Source organism: Leuciscus leuciscus, assembly GCF_965113295.1.
Source record: "Leuciscus leuciscus genome assembly, chromosome: 5".
In the NCBI taxonomy this organism is placed as follows: Eukaryota; Metazoa; Chordata; class Actinopteri; order Cypriniformes; family Leuciscidae; genus Leuciscus; species Leuciscus leuciscus.
In genome coordinates this window covers 6804164-6831548 of record NC_138729.1, presented here as the reverse complement: position 1 = coordinate 6831548, position 27385 = coordinate 6804164, and the positions used below count along the sequence as shown (strand labels likewise).

General features: G+C 36.1%; 1 protein-coding gene across 1 annotated transcript; it reads right to left on the bottom strand.

Annotated features, from left to right (window-relative positions):
* Positions 1 to 421: 421 nt before the first annotated feature.
* Positions 422 to 27385, bottom strand: LOC309499659 (phosphatidylinositol transfer protein beta isoform). Its single transcript, XM_082171030.1, has 11 exons — positions 27312 to 27385; positions 23716 to 23746; positions 22672 to 22817; positions 22422 to 22513; positions 22051 to 22058; positions 21001 to 21075; positions 19166 to 19249; positions 16491 to 16568; positions 13903 to 14013; positions 13332 to 13454; positions 422 to 1971 (listed from the first exon to the last, which is right to left on the bottom strand). The coding sequence occupies exons 1-11, from the start codon at positions 27335 to 27337 to the stop codon at positions 1924 to 1926; spliced, it is 822 nt and encodes a 273-aa protein (XP_082027156.1). The 5' UTR covers positions 27338 to 27385; the 3' UTR covers positions 422 to 1923.

Below are 27385 nucleotides of genomic sequence, written 5' to 3'. Positions count from 1 at the left end.
TGTTTTTTGGCACTTTATGGCATTTCCTCATCCCATGTCATGCAGGAAATGTTCTCTGTGACCTGGGCTCATCCTGCATGAGACCGCAGGAAGAACATCACAGCTCTCATACAAGGCCAGAATTAGCACAGCGGATTTGGTCATGTAAAGGGCTCGACCTGTCAGAACAGCAATAGAGGCTTTAGTCTAGAATAGATAAAGGTGATTTATATTTTTAAATTCGGAAGTTCTGAAAAATTGGTTCATTCTGTCTAGAATAAATGGCAAAGAAACCCCAAGAAAATGCTCCAGAAATCTTCTTAACTATATTACTTTGGTTGTGTGGTTTGTTAAAGTCTGTAACTCTATGTGTGAGCAATAATAGTGATGTTTGGCTTCACAAAAATTACTAATGAGACGACGAGGCAAAATTAGGCTGAAATTTAATCAACTGTATATTTTAATGTTTAAACACACACACACACACAAAGAACATTCTCACTATTTTGAATTTCAGATGAATTTACACACATGCATTTTAAACCACTCTTTGTTTTATGCCTATAAGCATTAATTAAAAGTAGATGCCCAAAATTCTAATTAAACACTTGATTTTATGTAGTCTATAACCAGTCTCAATACACTGATAAAACATTTGCCTGAAGTCAGGAAATACTGTACTCAGAGTTTGTGAGAGTGAAAAGTTAGTTCTCTGACCAGTAGGAATGTAAAAAACATCAACAAGCAGAGAAATGATTATCCAAGCAGGCATATCTGACAGCAAGTGCTTGCGAAATTGAAATATAACCATCACATAGGCAGGAATTGTTATTAAAGGTGCACCATTGAAAGTCAATTAATCTTCATAACAAAATTCAACTACATTTCAATGCAGTTTGCAAACACAAAATATGGCAGAGCTCTATCATTACAGGAAGTTAAACTCAGTCTAGGCAGTTTTTAGGAGGATTTCATGTTTTGATTCAACAGTCATTTATGCTGTTACACAAGCTTAAAAATACTGATCAAATTGATCAAAAGATGCTAAACGTGCCACCATGCAACACTTTTCAGAATATTATATAAAATAATAACAAGCATTACATTACAAAAACGGATTTTCAATGTTTTCAATGAGGTAAAATGGTACGAAGGGACACTTTAGAGCACAGAGGGGAAAAGTAAGGCAGGACAAGTCAGTACAAGTGTGGAGGAACATATTCAGAGGTTAATATCCTGAAAACAGTATAAGAGTACCAAATGTACTGTAACACTGGGTCTTTAATAACATTCATGTAATACAGCTCCCAAAAAAAAAAAAAAAAAAAAAAAGTCATTCCAACGACAACATTTTTCATTTTTGGTTGATCCTTTTCTTTAGCATAGCACATAATCTTTGAGCACTTTGAGCATTACCTGCAATATTCCATAAAGGCTATTGTTATAAAAGAAGCATGCGATAAAACACACTGAAAGCAATCTTCAACCTTAAAGGCCTCGTGGGAAATCACCACACAGGAATTCACACCTGGGAGTGTTTGCGCATCTGTGTGCATATTATATATGCTTGTACAATTGTGAGTTTTGGAGCGAAAAGTGTTTGTAAATGATATGTTCCCAAAGTTTGTTCTTAATAAAGCCCAGGCAGGACAAGACAAGAGTGAAGGAAGTGAAATGTAAAGCCTGGCCCTGCCCTGAGGGAAACGTCTGGGAAACTGCTTTAAATGAGCAAGTGAATGAACAAGAAAAACTCTGTTTTTGTGCTTCAGCATTTATGATAAAGGCACTGTGGGGATGAGAGGTTTATATCTAAAATATCAGTAACAAATCTAAATGTAGAGCTCCTGATTGAGTAAATCTAATGGGATTGGCTCCGTTGGTTTGATTTGGACAGGCCGATGTGGTCTCTCTCCTTGAGGAAAGCCTTTGTGGTCGTGGTTGGTCTCATTCATCAGCAGCGCTGGTTCCTCGCACTTGACCTTGCTTGCGAAGCTAAAAAAGAAATTGCAGAAAGAGATGTTTGTGTTTGGACAGAGTCATGGATTATGGCTTATGTAGTTGCCACAAAAAACTTGAACATATATTACTTATTAAAATGTTGCGGAATAATTATGATTTTCAATGTTTTTGAAGTTATATGCTCAACAAGGCTGCATTTATTTGATCACACTCTAAAAAATGCTGGGTTGTTTTAACCCATGTTTTGGTCAAATACGGACAAACCCAATCTTTGGATTTGAAAATTTGACCTAAACATGGGTTGAAACTGCCCAGTATTTTTTAGAGTGCACAAAAACATTGTGCAATATTACTACAATTTAAAAGAATATATTTTAAAAAGTAATTTATTCCTAAATTCCCAGCAGCCATTGATCCAGACTTCAGTGTCACATGATCTTTCAGAAATCATTCTAAAATGATGATTTGGTGCTCAATCATTATCAATTATTATTGGTGCGCAATTATTATCATCAATGTTGAAAACAGATTTTGCTGCTTTATATTTTTGGGAACCTTGAAATATATATATATATATAGTGCTGGGCAACGATTAATAGCATCCAAAATAAAAGTTTGTGTTTACATAATATATGTGTGTGTACTTTGTATAATTATTTTGTATATATAAATACACACGTGCATGTGTATTTAAGAAATATTTGCATGTATATACTGTATTTATATTTATACATAATTTATATTATAAATAAATATTTATATATAAATAAATACAAATCTTAAATATATACATGCATGTGTGTGTATTTATATATACAAAAATAATTATACACAGTACACACACACATATGTAAACAAACTTTTATTTGGGATGCGATTAATCGCCCAGCACTAATTTTCTAACAGCATTTATTTGAAATGAAAATCGTTTGTAACATTATAAATGTCTTTACTTTTTATCAATGTAATGCATTGATGAATAAAAGTATTAATTTATTTCTTCTTCTTTTTTTTAAATCATAGGCTACTTAGCCCAAACTTTTGAATGGTATTGTATCACAGTTTCCAAAAATAAAGAAATAATTCAGCACAACTGTTTTCAACATTGGAATCAATCAGAAATGTTTCTTGAGCACCAGATCAGCATATTAGAATGATTTCTGAAGGATCATGTGACTGAAGACTGAAGTAATGAAGCTAAAAATTCAACTTTGATCACAGGAATAAATTACATTTTAAACACATTAAAATACAGAGCAGTTCCCCTACATTGTAATAATTTTTCACAATATTACTGTTTTACTGTATTTTTTGATCAAATGCATGCAGCTTTAATGAGCATAAGAGACTTTTCCCCCTTGTGTATTTGTGTGTAAATGACGTATAGGAAGAACAGACTTGAGTTCAGGTCTCAGGACATTGAGCTCAAGTCGTGACAAAGCCAATTAGTGGCTGAAATTGGTGGAGCTCGTAAGAATTCTTAAACAGACAAACGTTAATATCACCTGAGCAGATAGCAGCGGGAACTAACCCGTCCATTCCTCATTTGGAATCATGGCACAGGTGCTTTTCAAGCGCAGAAATCCATTTGTATGTTAATGAGCCCTCAAGGCCTCATGCCACACATGCTCAACACACATCAAGCGCACACAGACTGTTAGATCCCCAGAAAACCACAGACAGAGGCTGTTATGTCACGCAGTCAGAGAGTTTTGTCAGAGGTTGGACAGAGTCACTGTTAGTCAATAACAGACATTTCTTTCCCAGGCAACGGACCAGATATTCTACCTTTTATCCATTGACCCTCTCCAGACGACAAAAATGCTCTCTGAAGAAATTCTATTACTTGATATTGGTGAGTTTCTTCTTGTTGAAAGCATGCTGGATATACATTTCCACTGTGATAAATTAATTCCAAGATTAAACATGTGAAGTTAAGTATTATATACAAATTGTATTTATGTATTGCCAATGCAGAGTGAATTGGAAAAATTTATTGGGCATAAATATTTCTTGCTGGCCATGAAACTGTACTTTGCAGTTATTGTTTTGATTAAAAATATATTTTTGTCTGAAGGGCAGTTGCATTATTTAATCATTTTCGTTGACTTGCATATTAGTGAGAATGAGCCATAGAGCCATTGTGATTTTGTTCCTCATTGATCTGTTTTGGTGACTTAATGCAAGAATTCTTAAACATTTGTCAAAAAATCCTTTACGTACCCCTAGATGAATTTCTGACAGGAAATGTCCCACTGTGCTCACAACACAACAAATGTTTTCTTTTAGACAGTTTGATTTGACTGACTGAATAAATGAATAAATATACTTTGGCAACCCCTCTGCCAAAAACCACGCTTACATTTAACATAGAATAATATTTGAAGGTCTACATATTATCAGACATATTTTACATCAAACTAGCATTTGTTTATATAGAAATTCCTTCTCGCCAAATGAATTGTACTGCGTGTTCGTGTGAGGATTGCTTTGAACTTGAAAAGGGACAAAATCACAAAACTATTTCACCATGTTTTATTTCCCCTTGTAAAAGTATCGCATTTGGGGGCTGGTCTCCCCAGGGGCCTAAATTATGATGGTAGTTAAATAAACTCTTGAAAAAGGGTTACGGGATTATTTTCAATTTGAAGAAACCAAACCAATTCAATCAGGCTTTGATTGTACCATGACGCTGATCATCAACTTTGTCACCTCAGGCTTTGATCTTGAGTTCATAGAGCATGAAAGTGTGACATCAGTTGCGAAATCGCAAGCCTTTGTAACTGACGTAGGCCAGTAAGATCTGTGCGTGTAAACCTCACTCCCCTGATCTCAAGAGGCACTCTAGCGACTGACGCTAGCGGCTGCGGTCTTTAGCCTCCTTGTTAGAGCGCCCGCCTCCCACACCATTCGAATCCCGCTCGGAGCTGGGTGGGACTGGATAAATTTGGTGCCGTGACCCGGATGCGAGTGAGGTTTAGGGGGGTGAGTGTAACTGTTGTAGGCCAGTAAGAGCTGTGTGTCTAAACCTCACTCCCCTGATCTCAAGATCACAGTTCGAATCCCGCTCTGAGCGGGTCAGTAGGACCGGTTACACCTTGAAACATAAAGAAACTGCAATTCAATTTTCGCAAAAGAATCAGCAACATTCATTTCTATCTTCTGTCAAAGATGAACTCTTTCCCCACCATTGACAAAAATTCTATTTTCGGAACGCTATTATGCATCTTCTGAAAGAGTAAAGAATCTCCTGATCAAAACACAGACAAAAAAAGAAGCAGAAATAAACAATATCACATGTAAGCAGATGCATATGTAAAATAATGGGATCATCAATATAAAACAGCATATAAATAAAAAATGCTTAATGTTACTGCAATTTTGACCCAGGATGAGCTATAGGACTGTGAAGCTTTGGGGATATTGATGGACTCTATCTACTCTGAATCTGATCCAGATTTATTTTATTTATTTTCAGCTTTATGCTCAAAATGTTGCTTTTTCGTTAATGAAACTTAACCACATTCAAGTGTTGATTAAACAAAAAGGAATGCATAAATCTAGAATGAAATTGGGGAAAAAGTTCATAGATTGAAGAATATGAAGAACATAAATGCATTTACACAAGAAGAAGAAAAGTTGATAAGCCACTGATTCCAAATCTTATTATATATTACACATTATCTGTATATATTTATATTCATTTAAACTAAATGCTTAATAATAATTGTTAATAAATAATAAATAACAATTTTAAACTAAAATTGCTCATGTGTAATAGAATAGGGGTGTAATAATTATATAAATAATATAAAATAATTATAATAAATAATCATCCCTATAGCCAGACAATTATGTCTTTTAAAAATCAGTTACTATGTAGTAAGCTTTAATTTGGAGTAAGAGAAACTGGGGGAGTGACTTTATTGCATCAGACATGTCACTTTGCTCACAGCGGATTCAATTTCGGTTTGACATCTTTTACACAGAAGATATTAGCAGTGAAGCTATGAACTTTCATGGTGCCTAAAAAACAGGGTTGGTGCAAACTAAACTGAATCATACCTGGCTAGCCACCTAAACCAGCTTCACGGTATAGGTCCCAAGTCAATCCAAACTGTTTAACTCTCTGTAACTAGGTGATTTCTTCAACGGTGTGTCATACTATGGTAGTTAAGCAGTGAGTTACGTCATTGTACGAGAAACGCACCCCTGATTGATTCATATGGATTAGTTTTACAATCTCTTTATGATCTTTTTGATGATGATAGAATTTAAATTTTTGGGTGAAATAACCCTTTAACAGTGGTCAATAACACACAATCACCTATTCAAAGAACATCTGATGGCACGCACAAATAGAATTACCGTAGTACCCCAGAGTGCAGTCTGGACGATGGGGTGGGGCGACACTTTTAGGCGGGGCGACACGTGTCGCTCCGCCCACACCCAATTTAATTGGTTTATAATACCGCAATCTTATTGGTGTAGACGATTCAGGTCTGAGCATGCGCATTCCTTTAAGTACGATTTTATGAATGATTTGGCCGTATTAAAGAAATATTAAATGCTAACTTTAATCGTAGGCTATATGTCTATCTTGTCGGTTTACCATGGTAATTTTAGTTAAGATCTTTTGGCTAATGTTTTATTGTACTTAAGAAACAGAATGGATGAAGTTATTGTTTAAAAACGAACCCAGGCCTACTTCAAGGAGATGCTTTACAAACTCGGGATTTTACGCAAAGGATGATAATTCACTCTAAGAATGTAAAAGCAGCTGATTTTAATTTTTAAAGCACGACCGTTTTTTGTTGTCATTTTTTTAACGAGATGTTGTCCAATGCGTGCATTATTTGGTAGGCTACAAAGTGCAAATAAAATGTTTAATGGCAAACTCACGTTTCTTTGTTAATAAAATGAGGGCCTGTTGGTTCTGTAAATCCCTATGTTATAGTTTTAAAGATTCATGTTTTCTATAAGTGTCAACCGTAGGCTACTTCGATCTGTTACTGTGACATCAGGCCATTGGGTTTTGTGCGTTGGTTACAATAGAATTAAAACCGTGTAGTGCTGAAATGTGAAAATAAATAAATAAATAAATATGTATTTAGTAAAACAGATTTATTATATCGATCTGGGCTTGTATACTGTTTGGTAGGCTAGCCTATTATTGTCTTATTTGTCACTGTGGTTTTGCTTTAAAATAAAATAAATTCGGATTTATCCTATGTTTTACTGATATACAGTGAATTATCATAATTTGTGTAAAATCCCGAGTTTGTGTTTATTCACTGATCCTAATGGAAAAACGAAGAAGCATTTACGAATGATTTGAAATTCCGGAGCCCTGCATGACATGCGGAAAAATATTGTCTATATCAGCCTATAGAAATTATCTCTCCTTTGATAGCCTGTGCTATGCCAGTAATTTCATGCTGTCATGATCATTGCTCACTAAAAGTGGCACTGACTTATCTGCAGGGTAAATTAATAAATATAAGAGTAGGCTATCTAGGCTAAATCTCAAACAGTAATTTATCAGCAACATATTTCGTGATATTGCCAAGCCCTAAAACTGCTTAATATTTGCCTAAAGCTTACAATATGATTTTTTTTGTAAAGCTGCTTTGAGACGATGTGAATTGAGCGCTATACGAATACATTTTGACAGTAACTTCATCTAACTTGATTCGTAAATTCAGCAAAATATTATCCAATTGATCATTAAGCTACTGAAATCGGAAATCCCCATGGTTATCATCACTTAATATTTCTGTAGTATTGCTAGTCGTAGATCATTCATAAACTCCTACATAGACTCGTACATAAAGGAATGAGCATGCTCATGCCTCAAGCGTCTACGCCAGTAAGATTGCTGTATTATAAACCAATAAAATCGGGTATGGGCGGAGCGACACGTGTCGCCCCGCCTAAAAGTGTCGCCCCGCCCCATCGTCCAGACTGCACTCTGGGGTTACTCGAATTACCGGTATAGCTTTTCAAAGATTATAACATCCAATCAGGGGTACATTTTGCATACGACATGACTCGCTTCTTAATCACCATTGCTGGAGAAACTAACTAAGCTAGTCACAACTGTTTCCCGAAACCACAACTTTGTCGTGCATCCGTTGTTCAAACCACGTTGGTTCAACAATATAAAGACGTCACACAGGTGGTGGAGTAAAAACGTCTACTAATTAATCCATTCTAGATTGAATTAATGTCAGATTATTGCTGAATGTAAATATCGAACATGGCTTCTGAAGACCACTTTGCTTTATTTCTAGATGTTTCAATCAATGGCAAATTCCCCCTTACCTCAATCCGGGGTTCCCCCAACATACCAGAGCACGTATACGCATGCGCACTCTTCAGAAACAGCACACTTTCTCAAGCGCATGATCTATGTATTGACGTCATAACAAGAGACTATGGTCCAGATTTACGAAACAGGGCAATTACAAAAAAGCGCAGATGTGAGTGGAAAAAATTAAAGAACACAGACGCAGCCGGATAATTTCCCTAATGACCAATGCAATCTATGAGTTAGCGTCTGGTTTAAGACATGCTTTTTTTGAGCGGTAAATAATGGTGCAAACACCAGTAAATTGACAACCTTAGTAAATCACCTTGCATGATTCATTTAAATACTTTCCTCCCAAAAATGTTGCGTCTGAAAGAGAAACTCCTACAAATGCAAATGCAATGAAGCCGCAAAAATAACTGTGCCCACGCCTTTTCAGCGCAAATTTTTCACTGCGTGTCTTTTGTAAATCCTGACAGTAGTTTTTTAACGCCAAAAGAGGGTTTGCGCTGGAGCAAGCTGTTAGTAAATCTGGCCCTATGCTTCTAACCACAAGTCGAGAGGTGTAGGCTAGTTCAAATCACACAACTTTGCGATGCGGTTTGTGAATGTTTGTTGGAACTACGGTTTCGGGAAACAGAATTGTTTAACTATGCTGTTAACAAATGAACTTGCAACCATAGTTGGCTAACGATGCCTTTGGGAAGTGCATCCCAGATTAGTTGTTTTTTTAAAGGGATACTTTACCGTTTTTTCATATTAAACTATGTTATTCCCTTAACTAAGACGAGTTGATACATACCTCTCTCGTCTCAGTGCGTGCACTAAATCCCTCTGTCTTGCGGCGAAACTTTGTTAGCCCAGTTCATTTAATATGGGCCAAGCAGAGAAGCTACCAAACACCTCCACGTTTTCCCTATTTAAATACAGTTACTCGCGAAGTGTAACTCGACCTAGGACGGTGACACAAAACAAAACGTTGCGCTTTTCTAAGCGTGTAAAATGGATAACTATTTTGTATGGCGGAATACCATAGCAAGTGCTTGTAAGCACTTCGACTTGGCGCAGTAATATCTTCACTAGAGGGAGCGGGGGCCGGTGAGAGGATTTTTCACGAGTGAAGATATTACTGCGCCAAGTCGAAGTGCTTACAAGCACTTGCTATGGTATTCCGCCATACAAAATAGTTATCCATTTTACACGCTTAGAAAAGCGCAACGTTTTGTTTTGTGTCACCGTTCTAGGTCGAGTTACACTTCGCGAGTAACTGTATTTAAATAGGGAAAACGTGGAGGTGTTTGGTAGCTTCTCTGCTTGGCCCATATTAAATGAACTGGGCTAACAAAGTTTCGCCGCAAGACAGAGGGATTTAGTGCACGCACTGAGACGAGAGAGGTATGTATCAACTCGTCTTAGTTAAGGGAATAACATAGTTTAATATGAAAAAACGGTAAAGTATCCCTTTAAGCAATATCCAAGAGTCAGCCGCTACATCTGACAGTTAATGACATAACGTAACATCATAGAAAGATATGCAGAGTTCAGGCCACTTTGAAGTAAATAATCTGAAATATGTAATTGTGCTTATTTGTTAATGTTAGTTATGTCTGTGAAACTTTCAGATGGACATAAATGCTGATAACAATGTCTACACACAGCTCTTACAAACGTATTTTATAGACTTCTTCATTATGTGGAATAGGTTTCTAAAGGAATTGTGTATATCGTTTAACTTGTTGCCATTTTTAAAGCGAGTGACAGCATGTGCCACCAATTTTAGAATGACCCAACAATACACTGTGCTGAATCTTTTATAAACACCGCATACATAAATTTGAATAAATAAATGAATTTGCAAAATATATCTGAATATTAACTAATCTGAAATTCAAAACAGAGTCTGTCAATTATTGGGACATCTCCAAATGCCTCCATCTGCTCAATTTCATTGCATCCTTTGTTTCCAAATCCTTTTCTTTCCCTCTCCCTTCTGCTTTCTCTAGCCATTATTTGTCAGTGGATGGCAGAAGAACTGTATTTGGACTGCACACCAAAGAAACTCTGCAAGCACTCTAGGATTGGAAGCGCCACGAGACAATGATATTTTTGATCTGTCTGGAATCATTCTGAAGGGTGGGTGGTCTCCAGGCAAACGATTACAGGCCAGTGCACAAAATCTGGCTTTTTACTAGCGTCATATTCAAAGCCAAGGGTCAATAAGCAGTTACAGTTTGCAGATGTGTTCAAAAGACTAACTAATACACTAATAGTTGCAAGTTTTGACATGCTGGAGTGAATTAAAAAAACCTTTAGATGTTGAAATTTGATTTTCAGAATAACTGTTTACATATATATTTCTTTTACAAAAAAAAGAAGATTATTTTGTCAAGTTGATAGTTAAAGTAAAGGTCATGAGAATTTGCCAAGTCAGACATATTTTGTTGATCCTGGAACAACATTCCTGTCCAAAAATATTGTCCTAACCCTATCCCTGCCCCTAAACCTAACCCTACCCATAAATTATCCCTAAAATCAGAGGGATATGATAGGTGAATAACACTGATGTAGAAGCACCTAACCCTGGTTGTAAGCCTAAACTTGACATAAACTGTAAATTTGTCTCTCAAATCTGATTGGTTGATTGGAATATTGTTCCAGGATCAACAAAGATGTTAATCCAGGAACAGGTTGCGCTTGGTGAAATGATGTTCACTTTAAAGGAAAGCAGCCAAGAAGTGCCAGTCATACAGTGGGCACAGTGAGAATTGGAAACAGCCTTTGCCCGCTGATTGCTTTTGCTTCACAGCAGGCGAGACTAACGTGCAAGCACTAATCTCAGTGGCTAGTGCTTTCTCGCATTTTACCGAACACAAACAACGGGATTATTACTTTTTTTTTAAAGCCTCCCAAAATCTCAAAGTGTATCACTACTTAATTCCTATGCATCGATTGTGCTTTGATGATTTTATTATTACTATCTGTTAATTGTTATTCTAAAATGTGGAATAAAAAAATAAAGAAATATGATCTAGTATGTACAAATTGTTGACAGGTATATTGTACAGTGGTGTAATAATAATAATAATATGTTTATTTTATATAGAGCCTTTCGGTCACTTTACAATAGTAAGACCAATAAACAGGACAGCAGGCATAAATAAAGGCAAAATAAACACTGAGTGTAGAGAAATATAGCATAGAGAAACATAACATACATAACACAAATCAGATCATAAGACTAAGGATCAGAAAGACATAAGGTGAAAAGATATGTTTTAAGGCGGGCTTTGAAATCATGTAATGATGTGAGGTTGCGAATTATTGGGAAATAGCAGTCCAGAGTGTTGGGGCATCGATACAGAAGGACCTGCCACCAAACGATACTAGTTTGTGGCGAGGGACCAGCAATCGACCCAATAAAGACCATGGAGGGCTTTGAATGTGATGAGAAGTATCTTGCATTGAATACAGAAACGGGTAGCCACCGTAATCTGCGTAAAACAGGTGTAATGTGGGAGGATTTCTTGGTATGTGTGAGGACCCTGATTGCGGAGTTCTGAATACATTGGATTGGAACTTATTTAGTATTGTAGTGTGTGAGCCAGACAATACAAAGTGCATTTAATAATTAAAACAACGCTAAGCAATCACTGCTGTGAACCCACAATCCTCCCAGTTGCACTTACATAGCATTTTTTAAGCTAAACTGGATGTAGCTAGTCCTCTACAGCCTTTGTGCCCTGCACTGACCCCCTTTTACAAATCTGAGTACTAAATGATAACATTAGCTGACCAGGGTACATGACAATAAGCTGAGAACTCATGTACCCCATCTGTACAAAGAGTACAACATATTAATAAAATGTGGTATAGTATTACAAATATAATATTTCATAAAATGCTAAATCAATTTTCCTTGTTCTTATGATATATAAGAGGTATTTATACCATTAAAACATCCTGCAATATTGATAGCTTAAAGCGTCCTCCTCCTCATAAACAAAGCATTTATTTAACCAAGCTCCAAAAATTATTCGTTTGGATGTATTGTTGTGTCTGTGACATCACACAGGCAAACACATAACTGCCTCAAGAGCAAGAAATCGACAAATCGTTTGATATTATTGCACCATAGGCCCCGCCTACTGGCGTTCAGTCATGAAGTCGCCATGAAACGGAAGTTGCGATAGTCTTTTCTTCCCTATTGTCACATATACTGTACAAGAGAAAACATTTCTCATTTTTGAGGGGGAAAAAAAATGTTAGAGCTGGACTTAATTTCATCCTTCGGGAATTGATTGGATGGTAGGAAGTTGGGCATTGCTAACTAAATGGAGGTAAATAATGATTAGCACAGATAAATAATTTAAAATAAACATTGCAACACTCTGTATTCATGGTAACTTTAATGGCCGCGACACAGACGTGAGCATTGCGTCGCATTAAAAGCAAATAAAACCCATTATAATTACTATACAGTATACTGATACTCGTTCAATTTCTGACATACTCCACGCACTTGAGTCAGTTGACAACAGTCTGTACAGACTTCAGAAGGATCCGGAAAACAGTGGACGGTTTATTTTTAAATGACGTCCTGGATTGTGTCGGAAGATTATGTTTGTTCCAAGCATTTGATTGTGCCTTGTTGACAAAAGAATCAAATGCAGTGTAATGGAGAGTTCGTAAAGAAACCTTTGCTGGACCTGACAGCAGATACATCGCAAATCGTGAGCAAACGATTTCATAATGCTATGTCTGTAAATGTACTCATGTGCAATGGCGAGGGGGCGTTGATACATTTCCCTAAGCGATGATGTTAACCAATCAGTGGCAGTGTACTGACAAGCCTTGAAAGAGCCACCCCTTCAAAACATTCATAGATGATGCAAGAAAATAATTTTTCTGCATATATTAAAAACTTTAACAAAACATTATAAGTAAACCTCAAGGAACTAATTTTAAATTCTTAACTTTTTTAATTCACACTAACAAGTGCTTTTCTTCCTGACAGCTAAGTTGGGGTTTGACTACAGATTCAGCTAAATCTGTGTAATGTGTAAATGTGTATGAGTGTACGCACCTCCTCCAGCTCTTTCTGTGTCTCCTCTTCCATCCTTCTGATATCCTCCATGTTGAGCTCTACCCACTTATCAATCCAGCAGAACAGCTGCCGGTGGAAGTTGGTGAAGATTCTCTTCTCTTGCTTAGTAAATGACCGAAAAACAAAGCACATAAATCACAAACCATTCCACAGAATTATTTAATTACATAGCAAAATATTAAGTAGGAATGTCAGCATTGAAATGTTAAATTTATTGGTAACACTTTATTTTAAGGTGATGTGTACTTACATGTACTTACTATAGTAATAATAGTAAATGATGCATAATTACAAGTAACTAACCCTAAACCAAACCATAACCATAACTCTATAGTAAGTCCATATGGTTAATTAATATTACTCAGAGTAAGTACAATGTAACAACGTCACCTTAAAATTAAAAGTAACCAAATCACTTATAACAAATATCTCAGAAAGGTGAAATTCGGCAGTTTTATTCCTAATATACAATAAAAATTGACTTTAGATGGAGTTAAATTAAAACCATTTCTAATATATATATGAGTTAATGCATTTCTAGAGATCTTACCTTGTGAAGGAAGCTTTCTATCCTGTTCTGCAGGCCCCACCACTTAAACTTGACCGTGACAAGCTTGTAAGCACACATTCGTGGGCAGTCAGGGTTATTTACCAGTTCTTTCTGTGAGGTTTCAAACATAAATTAATGAAGCTATGTCGACCATGCAGAAATTAAATCTTAACGTAAAACACTAATACAGTACAAAGGTCCTAAAATCAAATTATGCAGATGCTTTTCTTAGAAGATCTCCAGAATAGATGCTGTAATAATCTGCAAAAACACATTTTAGGTGCGCCACGATCTAAAAAGCCTTAGGAAGGTTAATCTAGTCTTCAATACACACAAATGAAGACATCTCTAATTCATATTCATGTGGACACGCACATGTCTTAGTTTGTGCCAATCACTGTGATGCCTTTTACGGTCCATCAAAGCGGAGTGATTCATCTTCATTAGCTCTTAACTGCAAAACACTTCCACTAATACACTCAGAGGTAACTTACTCAGAGGTCATTGTAGAAATAGCACTGTACATTTTTACTGAACTGTTATTTTGGATTGTATCTTTTGAGATTGTACTGCTGTTTAAATTCACAAGGCCAGGACAAAAAAAAAACATAAAAAAACAGACTGGAATCATTATTCACTGAAAACCTTGATATTCAGCCCATCATTCTCTCCCTGTTGTGTGTGTGTGTGTGTGTGTGTGTGTGTGTGTGTGTGTGTGTGTGTGTGTGTGTGTGTGTGTGTGTGTGTGTGTGTGTGTGTGTGTGTGTGTGCGTGCGTGCGTGCGTGCGTGCGTGCGTGCGTGCGTGCGTGCGTGCGTGCGTGCGTGCGTGCGTGCGTGCGTGCGTGCGTGCGTAATCCGTTAGTTGCTGAGAAAAAGTTTGTAATTAAATTGTAATTATTTATTAATTGAAAATGTTAACGATTACAAAGGGATTACATCTGAATATTTTCTGTAAAAAGCTAGGATATGTTGAATAATATTCATTTAATCACACAGACACACACACATACACACACACACACACACACACACACACACACACACACACACACACACACATTTAATTCATTTCTTTCCCAAATTGCACTGACTGCTCTAAAATATGAGACACTAATGTTTCAGGAGTTTAGGACACAGAATAGGCCACATGCTTATTTGATAACTGTTTTATTTCATATTTGTGTAAATGCATATGCTTTATTTTTTTTAAGATGAACTGTTTTTTGCAAGGCATTGTTAGATGCCAGTGTTTCCTGTCATATGTGACCCTGGACAACAAAATGGAAAGCTGAAAGCTGAATAAATACGCTTCCCATTGATGTATGGTTTGTTAGGATAGGACAATATTTGGCCGAGATACTTCTCAATCGAAATATTGAGAAAATCATCTTTAAAGTTGTCCATTTATGTTCGTGATTGTGCTGCATTCACTCACAAAAATACATTTTTGATATATTTAAGGTAGGAAATTTACAAAATATCTTCATGGATCATGATCTTTACTTATTATCCTAATGATTTTTGGAATAAAAGAAAAATCGATAATTTTTACCCATAAAATGGATTGTTTGCTATTGCCACAAATATACCCGTGCGACTTGTGACTGGTTTTATGATCCAGGGTCACATATGAATTTAAATCTGTATTTCAAGATCTCAAAGTAAAAAGAGATGATAAAGCCTGATTTTGTAGTGGCTGTACACTAAACTAAATTGGGTTAAACTTTATTTTAAGGTGTCATTGTTACAGTGTAATTATATATTTAAGTACTGAGTAATATTAATTAACAACATGTACTTACTATAGGGTTAGGGAAGGATAAGGGTTTGGTTAATGATTAGTTGCATTTAATTATGCAAAATATTACTAAAGTAAGTACATGTAACATGTGTAACAAGAACACTGTAAAATAAAGTGTTACCCTAAATTTTTAAAATCTTAATTCAAGTGATAAAGGATTTTGAAAGTCTGACAGTAATCAGTGTTGAGCGCTACTGTAAGGTTAACTCTGCCTGGTTTAAATGTTTGAAAATGATTAACAGTTGAAATCATTAGTTAGTTCTTTATTGGCATTGACAGTTCCACATAGAACTTTAAACAGCCATGGAGCATTTCCATTGCAAAAAAGGCTCTTTATATTACTATAATATTCTTCAAACCAAGAACAACATGATTCTTTTAAGAACTGTCTTTTAAGAAAAATGGTTCTTCTATAGCATCATTTCGAAAAACCTTTATTTTAAGAGTGCAGACTGATCTGGAAGGCACTTTCCTAAAATCACTGTAAGCCTAAGTACATCACAGAACCATTTACCACCATTGGTCTCTACGATCAACTTAGCTCATGATGATTTTGGGAAACGCAGCCCTGGTTGTTGAGTTTAGTTTGCTAAATCGATCCAGATGCAGAGATTACCAGGCCACAAGTAAATCAGTGTCAGTAAATAACAACATAAACTTCAGTCCTCACACTAAAATATTGAATGACTTTAGAAGACTTTGAGTATATATTACATGAGAATTCTTCAAAATGTTTCATTCCTTTGATGGAAAAGTAGAATGAAGGGTGAGAAAAAGGGTCCCTACCATCCAATTGGGTCCCAGTGGTCCTCTGCCGGTCTTGACTGACTTAAAAATAGCTGGATCCTCATCTACCTTGTAGTCCTGTATATTAACAGATAAAAATCAACCTTAGTTTAAAATGTATACTGTATACAAAAATGTTGTGAATTAGACTTGCTCATCATCATCAGTGAACAACTATAAACCTTAATTGTGTGGATACTCACATTCTTAACCAATATAACATTTGGAAAGCTGCTGCATTTTTTTATTTTTTATTTTTTTTATTTTTTTTTTAGAGCTTATTTACACTTTGAAACTGCCAAATTTAAACCCTTAGTAAGCAGATTCATCAGGGAATATATGTCAAAACTTGAGTCAGGTACACCCTTATAGACTGAGGTTATGCCTAATAGAGCCCAAGTCATTAAAAAGTATTCAAGGACAGATGCAGTGAGGTAAGGAGAGGTTAAGAAAAAAACACGGAACAAAAAAATAATAGACTTAATAAACCAGAGACGGTGGAAACTGGGAGAGATGGTGAGAAAAACAGCTGCTGGTAAAATAAATGGACGAAAAGCATTTAATTTTAACTGGACCTCCAGGGCCTCGCAATTGTAAATAAATCATGATACGCCTCCGGCAAAATAACAACTTCTCAGTTTCTGTACAGTTAGTGAGGCAAACAAGCATTGAGGGCTTGTGTGCGCGCACACACACACACACACACACACACACACACACCACTGTCACACTGAGAACAAACCGACCTGTTTAATACCAAGTATGCTGTCTGGAGGCCAAAGCCTGATGATACGGTAACAATGCTTGGTGTGAATTCATGTAAAGCAGAGGTTTGTTTGTGTGCCAGGCTATATAAGCCCTTAATTACTCGAACCCAAGTCACGGTTCTCAGCACAACGCCTGCAGCCATGCCTGAGGCCAGAGTCTGATAGGGCCCAAAGACACGGACAGCCAGGACACCAGAGAAAACTGCTTCATTAGACCATAATCCCTCCTTCCCCTCACACAAACACTCTTAACTAGCTAATCAATGCCAGAGAGGAGCATTACATTACAGTTATTTTCCATCCTATACGCATGATTTTTGAAACCGCAGACCTTGTTAAATTGGTCTTGCTTCCTCATAATACGTCATTAAGCTAAATCTGAAGAAATAAAATGGCATAAAAGAAGGTTTATATATTTATATATATACTGTACATATGTGTGTGTGTGTGTGTGTGTGTGTATATATATATATATACATATATAAATGTATAAATATATAGACAGACTTTTTTATATATCAGTTTTAAAATGTGGCAGATAAATAAGATGTATGGAAAAACTCACCTCTAGTTTGTTTATGAACACATTCAATATGACTATACAACAACAACAACAAAAGTACTATTAATAATTAACAAATTTGAAATGATGGTTGGTGTGCACTTGCAGAGATGGAGCACCACTAAAGCACAGACTGAGCTGTTCCTAGACACTGAAAACACAAGATCAGAAGCTTCTCGTGTGTAAAAAGAAAAAAAAGTGTCTTGCTTCAAGCACAAGCATTTTTGACAGCTTTTGGCGTGGTTTGCATTTCATTCCCTGTGGCTCTTTGCAGAATCCTGCAAGACATTTGCATGCAGTAAACTGATGTCACATTATCTGCCACTTACGTGTGCTACCTTTTGCTTTGATGTGCGTGCAAAATTTCATGAGTTTTTGAGCATGTTAAGGGCCTCAAAAGCCTCTGAAGCCTTGAAACAAGTATAATAAATATAGTTGCATGCAGCAATGACGGGCCCAAGCACTACAGTACCACCAAGTGGCTTTTTGGAAAACAATGCACAATAGACACATGGTTTTAACCTCGGGTATTCTTTGGTTGTTAGCGACCAAACAAAAGGTACGTTTTTTATTTTAGAACATTTTTTACTTCATCAGAATGGTGCAAAACTTGATGATTAATTTAGTCGCACTTGACTATGTGAATGTACAAAAAATATTGGGAAAAACAATATTGGAAAAGGCTACATTTTACTTTAAAAGGTCATATTTGTATTGCTGCATAGTAAACAAATGAGAAATATAAATATATATATATATATATATATATATATATATATATATTTGATGAATCAGCCCGCTAGCAATGTCAGTGTTATGAGTTTGTTTCCCAAGGAATACATGAACTGAAAAAATGTATACCTTCAATGCAATAAGCTGCTCTGAATAAAAAGGTCTGCCAAATGCATACATGTAAATAATATACCATAGTACTTTATCTATCAGACTAATTAAAAACATTTGAACACTAATAAAGACAAAAACATCTTGACATTTGAATGTGACTCAGTGAAGGATATGTGTCCCACTGGAACCCGTTATGACAACGTTTGCCAACTGATATGTATTTTCCGCTCAACACACCGACTGATGTTATCATGCTGGCTGGCTGGCTTGAGTTTCATTGTAGTCTACAATATTTCATCATCTACAAATTATTTCTAGAGAATTTATTAGTTTTGACAACCTTTTCTGGAAAATACACCTGTGAAATTCCTTGTTAATCCTAGGTTTTCTTTGCTCATGGGAACCCTGGTGATTAAATATGTAATAGGTGTTCAAAGAGGAAGATTCATTTGAGTTTGTAACTATATTGAGTGTAGCAGCTCAACAGACAGGGTACTTACACCAGGGGCTACTTGTTCTTTGTCTGCAATGTCAATGGGTGTGACCTCCACAGACCTCCATGTAGAACTGTCCAATTTGTGAACCTGTTATTCATAATTTAGAGGATTTATGATCACAGCAAATCAGTACAACAATGCTCACAACAAATATTTCAAAGCTATACTGTTTGTGTCCCTTAACCATTCAATAATAAAGTGTGGTTGTTACATCCTGGGATGTAATTATCTTTATTGTAACACTAAGAGTTTATCTAATCAAAATTCGTATTCCATTTGTGAGATTTGTGCGTAAAAAAAAAAAGGAATGTACATGGAATGTATAATTTACATCAATGTAATTTTGCCCAGCATCCATAGAACGAATACATTTAAATGATTATAATTACTGGAATAATTTTAATACATCCGACTTTCTTTTCTGCATTTTACTTTGTGTGTATTTGACCCTTTAAGTCAAATAAGCCGTTAGGCCTGGTTTCACAGACATGGCTTAGATTAAGCCAGGATTAGGCCTTAGTTTAATTACAACATTTAAGTAGATTTTATAAACGTTCCTTAGAAGAAGAAAAACATGACTGGTGTGCATCTTGAGACAAAACAAATGTACTGACAGTTCAAACAGCTCAAACATATATTTTAATCTGGGACTATCTTAAAACCTTGCCTGTGAAACCGGGAGTTAATCTGGCAAGGCTTAAAACGCATTCAAAGGATAAACCTTTGTGACACTTTGTGAAAACGTGACAATAATCCAAAAAAAAAAAAAAAAAAATGTTTTCTACCAGTTTCCCGTGTCTACTGGTATATCGTTCACCTTAATAGTAAAGTTAAAATGGAATTTGATCTGATATCATAATTTTAAACTCTGACTCTTCTGATGCAGAAAAGTTAGTTCTTGCATTCATGACCTCGAGACTGGATTACTGTAATGCTTTATTAGCTGGTTGTCCTGCATCCTCAATAAACAAGCTACAGTTAGTCCAAAATGCCGCCGCTAGAGTTCTTACGAGATCAAGAAAATATGATCATATAACACCGATTTTATCATCACTGCATTGGTTACCTATAAAGCGCCGTATTAATTATAAGATATTGCTACTGACTTACAAAGCCCTAAACGGCTTAGCTCCAGTCTATTTAACGGATCTTCTATCACCCTATAATCCATCGCGCTCTTTAAGATCACTAAATTCAAGGCTTTTGGTCATACCTAGGATATCCAGAACCACTAAAGGAGGAAGAGCATTTTCACATTTGGCTCCAAAACTCTGGAATAGTCTTCCTGATACTGTTCGTTGCTCAGACTCGCTCTCCCAGTTTAAAACTAGATTAAAGTCGCATCTCTTCAGCCAGGCATTCTTATAATCCTACAGTTCAAACTACAATCCGGCCTCTAGCTCATAAATGCCAGAGGAGAACTGGCCCCCGACTGAGCCTGGGTTCTCCCAAGGTTTTTTTTTTCTCCATTAGGTCACCTGATGGAGTTTTAGGACACCATTAGGTCACTTGATGGAGTTTTTCGGTTCCTTGCCACTGTTGCCTTTGGCTTGCTCAGTTGAGGATATTTTGGGGATATTTAATTTAATTTTATCAATCAATAAATTCCTCTTGAAAAAAACTTTGTTGTATTATTTTAATTTAATACTGTGAAGCTGCTTTGATACAATCTGTATTGTGAAAAGCGCTATACAAATAAACTTGACTTGACTTGACTTGACTCTTACCCAACTTCTGGATGTAACCGGTTTAATAGGTATTCCCTCTCATGAGCCTATTAAATTCATAGATAGCATGTTTTTTTTATGAAAACACAGAATATATACAAATGCACTCACATTCTCTAGTGTTCCAAGGTCAGGTTTGTGCCATGTCTCAATCTTGATGAAAAAATCATCCTTCATGTACTCATTCTGGGAGAACAGAAATCAGAGCATTGTATTGTGAAACAATATACAATATGAAATAACATACAGGCTAATATTTCAAAACAGATACATTTCTAAAAGATCTCTTAAATAGATTAAATTGCAAAGAATCTCAAAAAGCTTCATGTTTGCAGGTTCAATTTCAAATGTGGTGAATTGAGATCTATATCAGCTATCATTCTGAAGGTTGGGGTCAGTAAGAATTGATTTAGTCCTAATCAGTCTAATATCACAACAGGATCATGTGACACTAAAAACAGGAAATTCAGCTTTGAATTTTTTTTTTTAGTACAAGTTATTTTAAATAATATTTTACAATATTACATGTTTTTACTGTATTTTAAATCAAATAAATGCAGACTTGTTGAGCACAGGAAACTTGTTTAAAATAAATAAATAAATAAATAAATAAATCTTACAGATTAGTGTACATGACTACTATCCAAAAAATAACTTTTATAAATTTAAAAGTATAATAAATTTAAGAGATAGATTATTATGCAATTGTGACTCAACATTTCATGTGATTTATCAGTTGGCAACCATATACCATTGATTGACAGCATTAAAGACCCAGTGAAATCAAGATCAAGAACAGGTTTTGTGACTTTTAGTCAATATCTATTAACTTTGTGGCATTCTAAATGGTAATGCACTTTCTTAAAGTTGACTAAATAAACTTGTAGCAAATATAAAACTTAAAGTCTTTCAGGAAAATGGCCAAATAATCTTGTATGCATGTTTGCCAAATCTTTGTCCAATAAAATGCCTTTTAGAATGACAAGTCATCGACTAGCAATAGCAAACAGCAAATTATGGGTATGTCAGGCTATGACATTTGCATAAGCACTTGCTTCACAGGGTCTTGAAAACTGTCATTCCTTACACGTGATAAACAGAGGTAATATAAAAAGAGATTTTTTAATTTAATAGAACCAACAAAGTTTTCAGTGCACTTACCGTTACAACTGTGGCAAACGTATATCAAACAAGAAAAAAACACAGATACGATTAGAGGTTACACCAAAGAATTAAAACCAGTTATCCTAATAAAGTCTCTATATATTAAAAGTAAACTTCATGTTCATTTAAATTCTTAAAACCTAAAGAATGTAAACATGATTAATCATTCTTAATGAAAGTGCAACTTACTTAGGTTGAATGTTTAGAATAGAAATTAACTGATGAAGCCAAGAAATATATATGATTTTATAATGAACCATTTTAAAGCATTTCTTTCACTGGTTGGTGCATATGTTTCCTGTGCACATCTCTAACCTGACAGTCTGTGATGCATAACCCATAAGCTTGTTTCAAAGTTTTCCACCCACTTGTTCTGCAGTAAGGGTAGGCATTCCAGGCCTTTTCGTGGAACACAAGCGAGCCTTCAGGAGCGATCACCTTTACAAAGCCTGGTACTTTGCTGGGCAGCAGAACATACAAAACGAAACACACAAATGATGTTTGAATTACTTAAATGTTCCTAAAACGTGTTATATATAATATGTTGTCAAACTGTATTGAAAGCCAGGCTCCTCATGCAGTCATGACTGGTATGCATACAGGTCCACATCTGCATACCTTTTGAGATGGTAGATTTTGTGCGTGTACTGTCCTTTCTCGCCATCCTTTTCATAGGGCTCATTCTTCAATATCTCTATGCCCTCTCCTCCGCCGGTCTCATTCTTGCTGGCTTCTGCCACAGAGTACAGCTGCCCTACTTGATACTGAAACGGATCATAATAGCCAACAACATTTAGGCTATGTTCAATGGATTCTACTACACTGCTTACTGCATCTGGTGACTGTGGAGGTCATTTGAGGATAGTCAACTCATTGCCATGTTCAAGAAACCAGTTTGAGATGATTTGAGCTTTGAGACATGGTGCATTTTCCTGCTGGAAATAACCATCGGAAGACGGTAGACTGTGGTCATAAAGGGATGGATGTGTAGCCCATCTTTAAGATGCGATGTGTTGTGCGTTCTGAGATGCTCTTCTGCAGACCTCGGTTGTAACAAGTGCTTATTTGAGTTACTGTTGCCTTTCTATCAGCTCAATCCAGTCTGGTCATTCTCCTCTGAGCTCTGGCATCAGCAAGGCATTTTCACCTACAGAACTGCAACTAACTGGATATTTTCTCTTTTTCAGACCATTCTCTGGAAACCCTAGTGATGGTTGTGCCTGAAAATCCCAGTAGATCAGCAGTGTCTAAAATACTCAGACCAGCCCATCTGGCTCCAACAACATGGAAGTTTGCTGAGGCCCCCTTGTGGGGTTGAGAACCACTGAACTATACCATATTTTTATTTTAACATATAAGATTGCTTTGGTTTGTTTAGCATTTGTTGGTCACTGCATAATTCCCATACTTCAATTTGTGTTATTTCTTAGATTTGATGACTTTACTATGAATCTAAAATATGGAAAACTGTACAAATAAAAGAGTAGGTGTCCAAACTGTTGACTGTATGCTAATGTAAATACTTCCATATGCTGCTGTAGTAAAACTACAACCAATGTTCACAGTCTTTCACAGAGGCATGAGTTAAATAATGTATAATGTGACAGTATACATTTATATTCCGCTGCTTAAAAAAAAAATGAAAAGCAATAATAAACTCACCTCTTCAACAGTGCATGGCAAAACAATGTGGCTGAAACACACCGAGAGATACTGAAGTGAGACTTACATACACACACAAAAAGACAATGCAACATAATTTATACAAAATATTCTTGGTGAGGAAAGAACATGACAGGCACAGGGGATACTATAGTTTACCCAGAATGAAAATTCTGTCTTTTTACTCACCATTTACTCACCCTCATGTTGTTTCAAACCTCTATGTTTTTTCATCTATGGAACACAAAGGATTTTTTTCCTAAAATTGGTTCTTCTCTAATGACTTGTTTATTGGTGCGAGGGCAGGACAACCTGTCACTCACATGAGATCCACCAATAGCAAACAAAAAATGATTTACATTATATGTATTGACATATTACACTGTGTCATTATTTATTTAACAACTATTAAGCCAAAATTGAAAAGCAATAGGTAAACTAAGCTTCCATAGGAATCAAGAGGGTGAGTAGCAGCCTGGCGCTTATAATCAAATGTCTTTGATTAACTGATCATCAGCAAGTGTGCCCACCTCTATAAAAGCAGAGGTTTTGGCAGTTTGCTGGTCTGGAGAATTCAAGTGTGTGTTAACACAATAACAAGGAGGAAAGACGTCAGCAATGATCTCAGAGAAGCAATTGTTGCTGCCATCAATCTGAGAAGGGTTATATGGCCATTTCCAAACAATTTGAAGTCCATTATTCAACAGAAAGGAAGATTATTCACAAGTGGAAAACATTCAAGACAGTTGCAAATCTTCCCAGGAGTGGACGTCCCAGCAAATTCAACCCAAGGTCAGACCGTGCAATGCTCAGAGAAATGGCAAAACACCCAAGAACTACACCTCAAACTCTATAGGCCTCAGTTAACTTTAAATGTTAAAGTTCATGACAGTACAATTAGAAAAAGAAGGGACCAGTATGGCATGTTTGGAAGGGTTGCCAGGAGGAAGCCTCTTCTCTCTAAAAAGAACATGGCAACACGGCTTAGGTTTGCAAAAGTTGAATCTGAACAAACCTCAAGACTTCTGGAACAATGTCCTCTGGACAGACGAGACCGAGGTGGAGATGTTTGGCTATAATGCACAGCGCCAAGTTAGGTGAAAACTAAACACAGCAAATCAGCAAAAAAAACTTCATACCAGCTGTTCATCACGCTGATGGAGGGGTGATGATTTTTGGCTTGTTTTGCAGTCACGGAACCCGGGCACCTTGCAATCATTGAGTCGACCATAAACTCTTCTGTATACCAAAGTATTCTAGAGTCAAATGTGAAGCCATCTGTCTGACAGCTAAAGCTTGGCCTAAAAGCAACAGAACAATGATCCCAAGCACACCAGCAAATCTACAACAGAATGGCTGAAAAAGAAAAGAATCAAGGTGTAGCACTGGCTCAGTCAAAGTCCAGACCTTAAACCGACTGAAATGTTGAGGCGTGACCTTCAGAGAGCTGTGCATAAACAGATGCCTACAAACCTCAATGAACTGAAGCAACGTTGTAAAGAAGAGCGGGACAAAATTCCTCCAGAACGATGCGAGAGACTGATACTGTCATACAGAACACAATTCCTTCAACTTATTGCTGCTAAAAGTATCGCTACTAGCAATTGAATCATAGGGTGTACTTCGTATGTCACCCATGGCTTTTCCATTTTGGCCTAGTTTTTGTTAAATAAATAATGACACAGTGTAATGTTATTTGTTGTTGTTCATCTGAGGTTTTATTTACCTAATTTTAAGACCTGCTAATGACTAGATAATTGTTATTATGTTCTGATATGTAAAACCTTAACATTCTAAAGGTTTTCTTTCTTTTTCACAAGACTGTATGATATATATATATGCTGCACAGTACTGTATACTGAAGTTATCAAAAGTATATGCTATAGATATAGATATATTATAGAACTATCATATTGGACCTTTTGTTTGTTGACGTGTCAGGTGTGCAATTCCAGTGGCTGTATCTCATATTAAAGGCTGTCACATTTTCGTTCGAATCATAGAGAATGTCTCATTTCAGAAAAGTAACCATTATAAAATGAACTGTTATTCTCTATGAGTCGTAATTTCAGTCATTTCTTTTTTACTTTGGATTTTAATGGTTACTTTCCTGAAATGACAAAGCCTGCTTTTAGGGGGGCTGAAATTCTACACATTTAAGCTGTGAATATTTAAACTGAAAACATTTCACACACAATATCATTATTAAAAATTCAATAATCCACATTCACCTTCCAGACTTCATTTACAAAATATTCAGTTTGTTTAAAAATAACACCTGTAATATTCAATGTAGGGGTGCACTGCTATGAAGATTTTGGCCGATAACCGATAAGTCTTTATATTTAAAAAGCCGATAACCATATTGGCCTATAAATCTAAATCCAAATTTTTACATGATTTTAGAGAGCCTGATTACAAAATCAAAAGTCTCACCCTGAAAAGCCAAATCCCAAGCACACAATTATAATGTTCTCATTATAATGTTATGTAGCCTATATGACAGACTTGCGCTGGCTGCACATGTTCCACTTAATGTTTTTTCCTTTTTTGAAGTGATTTCAATCATATTTTAAGCAATTCAAAAGCATCATGGCGAACAGAGTGTATCTGAAGTGTCTAATCTGAAGGAAATAATCCATTATTTATCGGCTTTAAGATATCACCCTAATTTACTTATCGGGCAGATAACGATAACATTAAAAAGTAACATATATCGGCCGATACCGATATGGTGGCCGATATATCGTGCATCCCTAATTCGATGAGAAATTTTCATTTTTTCATTTTGCTTTACAGTAGAAATAAAATGGGATGGCATGAGGGTAAATAAATGATGAGAGCATTTTCATTTTTGGGTGCACTATTCCTTTAAGGAACAAGAATGTACAAATATGTGTACATATGTCTTGTTGTATTGTACTCTAGAGATTAGAATTGTTGGTCCCAAGGAGCCAGAACTACCCTCAGCTGAGATACTGATGTTTACGTAAACATAGGCTATGTCAAATCTATGTAATTATATATAGTATATATTATATTTTTGTGCACCATTACAAAAGGGTAGTTTTCTTTATATATTAAAATCAAATTTTAGAGATTTTACACACATAAAACCACTGCTAGAGAAAACAAGAATTTGCAGACTATTGACTCAAACCATCATAGCTACTATAGCTTAACCTATAATCCCTGTGACAACTAGCCTCGATCTACCTTAAAACAAAACTTCAAAGTAGACAAAGTTACAAATGAGCTAATTGTAATGTCATAATTACACGGCGACACTTTTATTGTAGCACGTGAGGTATGAAAACGACTTCATGTGATAGAGAAACGTTACGGTAAATGATCAACTGCGTGCGTTTAGTCGCTGTCAGAGCCGGTAGGCCAGACCCGAGTTCACCCGCAACACACACATTATCATCATCATCATCATCATCATCATCATCACTGTTCACAAAACATGTAAAAGTCACGCAAACTATGTAGAGACTCTAGCAGCATAGGTAAATTGGAAAACAAACTATTCAATATGAAATAAGGCACCATTAACATCTATAAAATAAATAAATAAAAATAAATGTAACACTCACTATTCTTTGATGAGAACCATCTTCATCCCCACGGCTGAGCCGCTCGACTGACGTCACATGCGTTTATAAGGGCG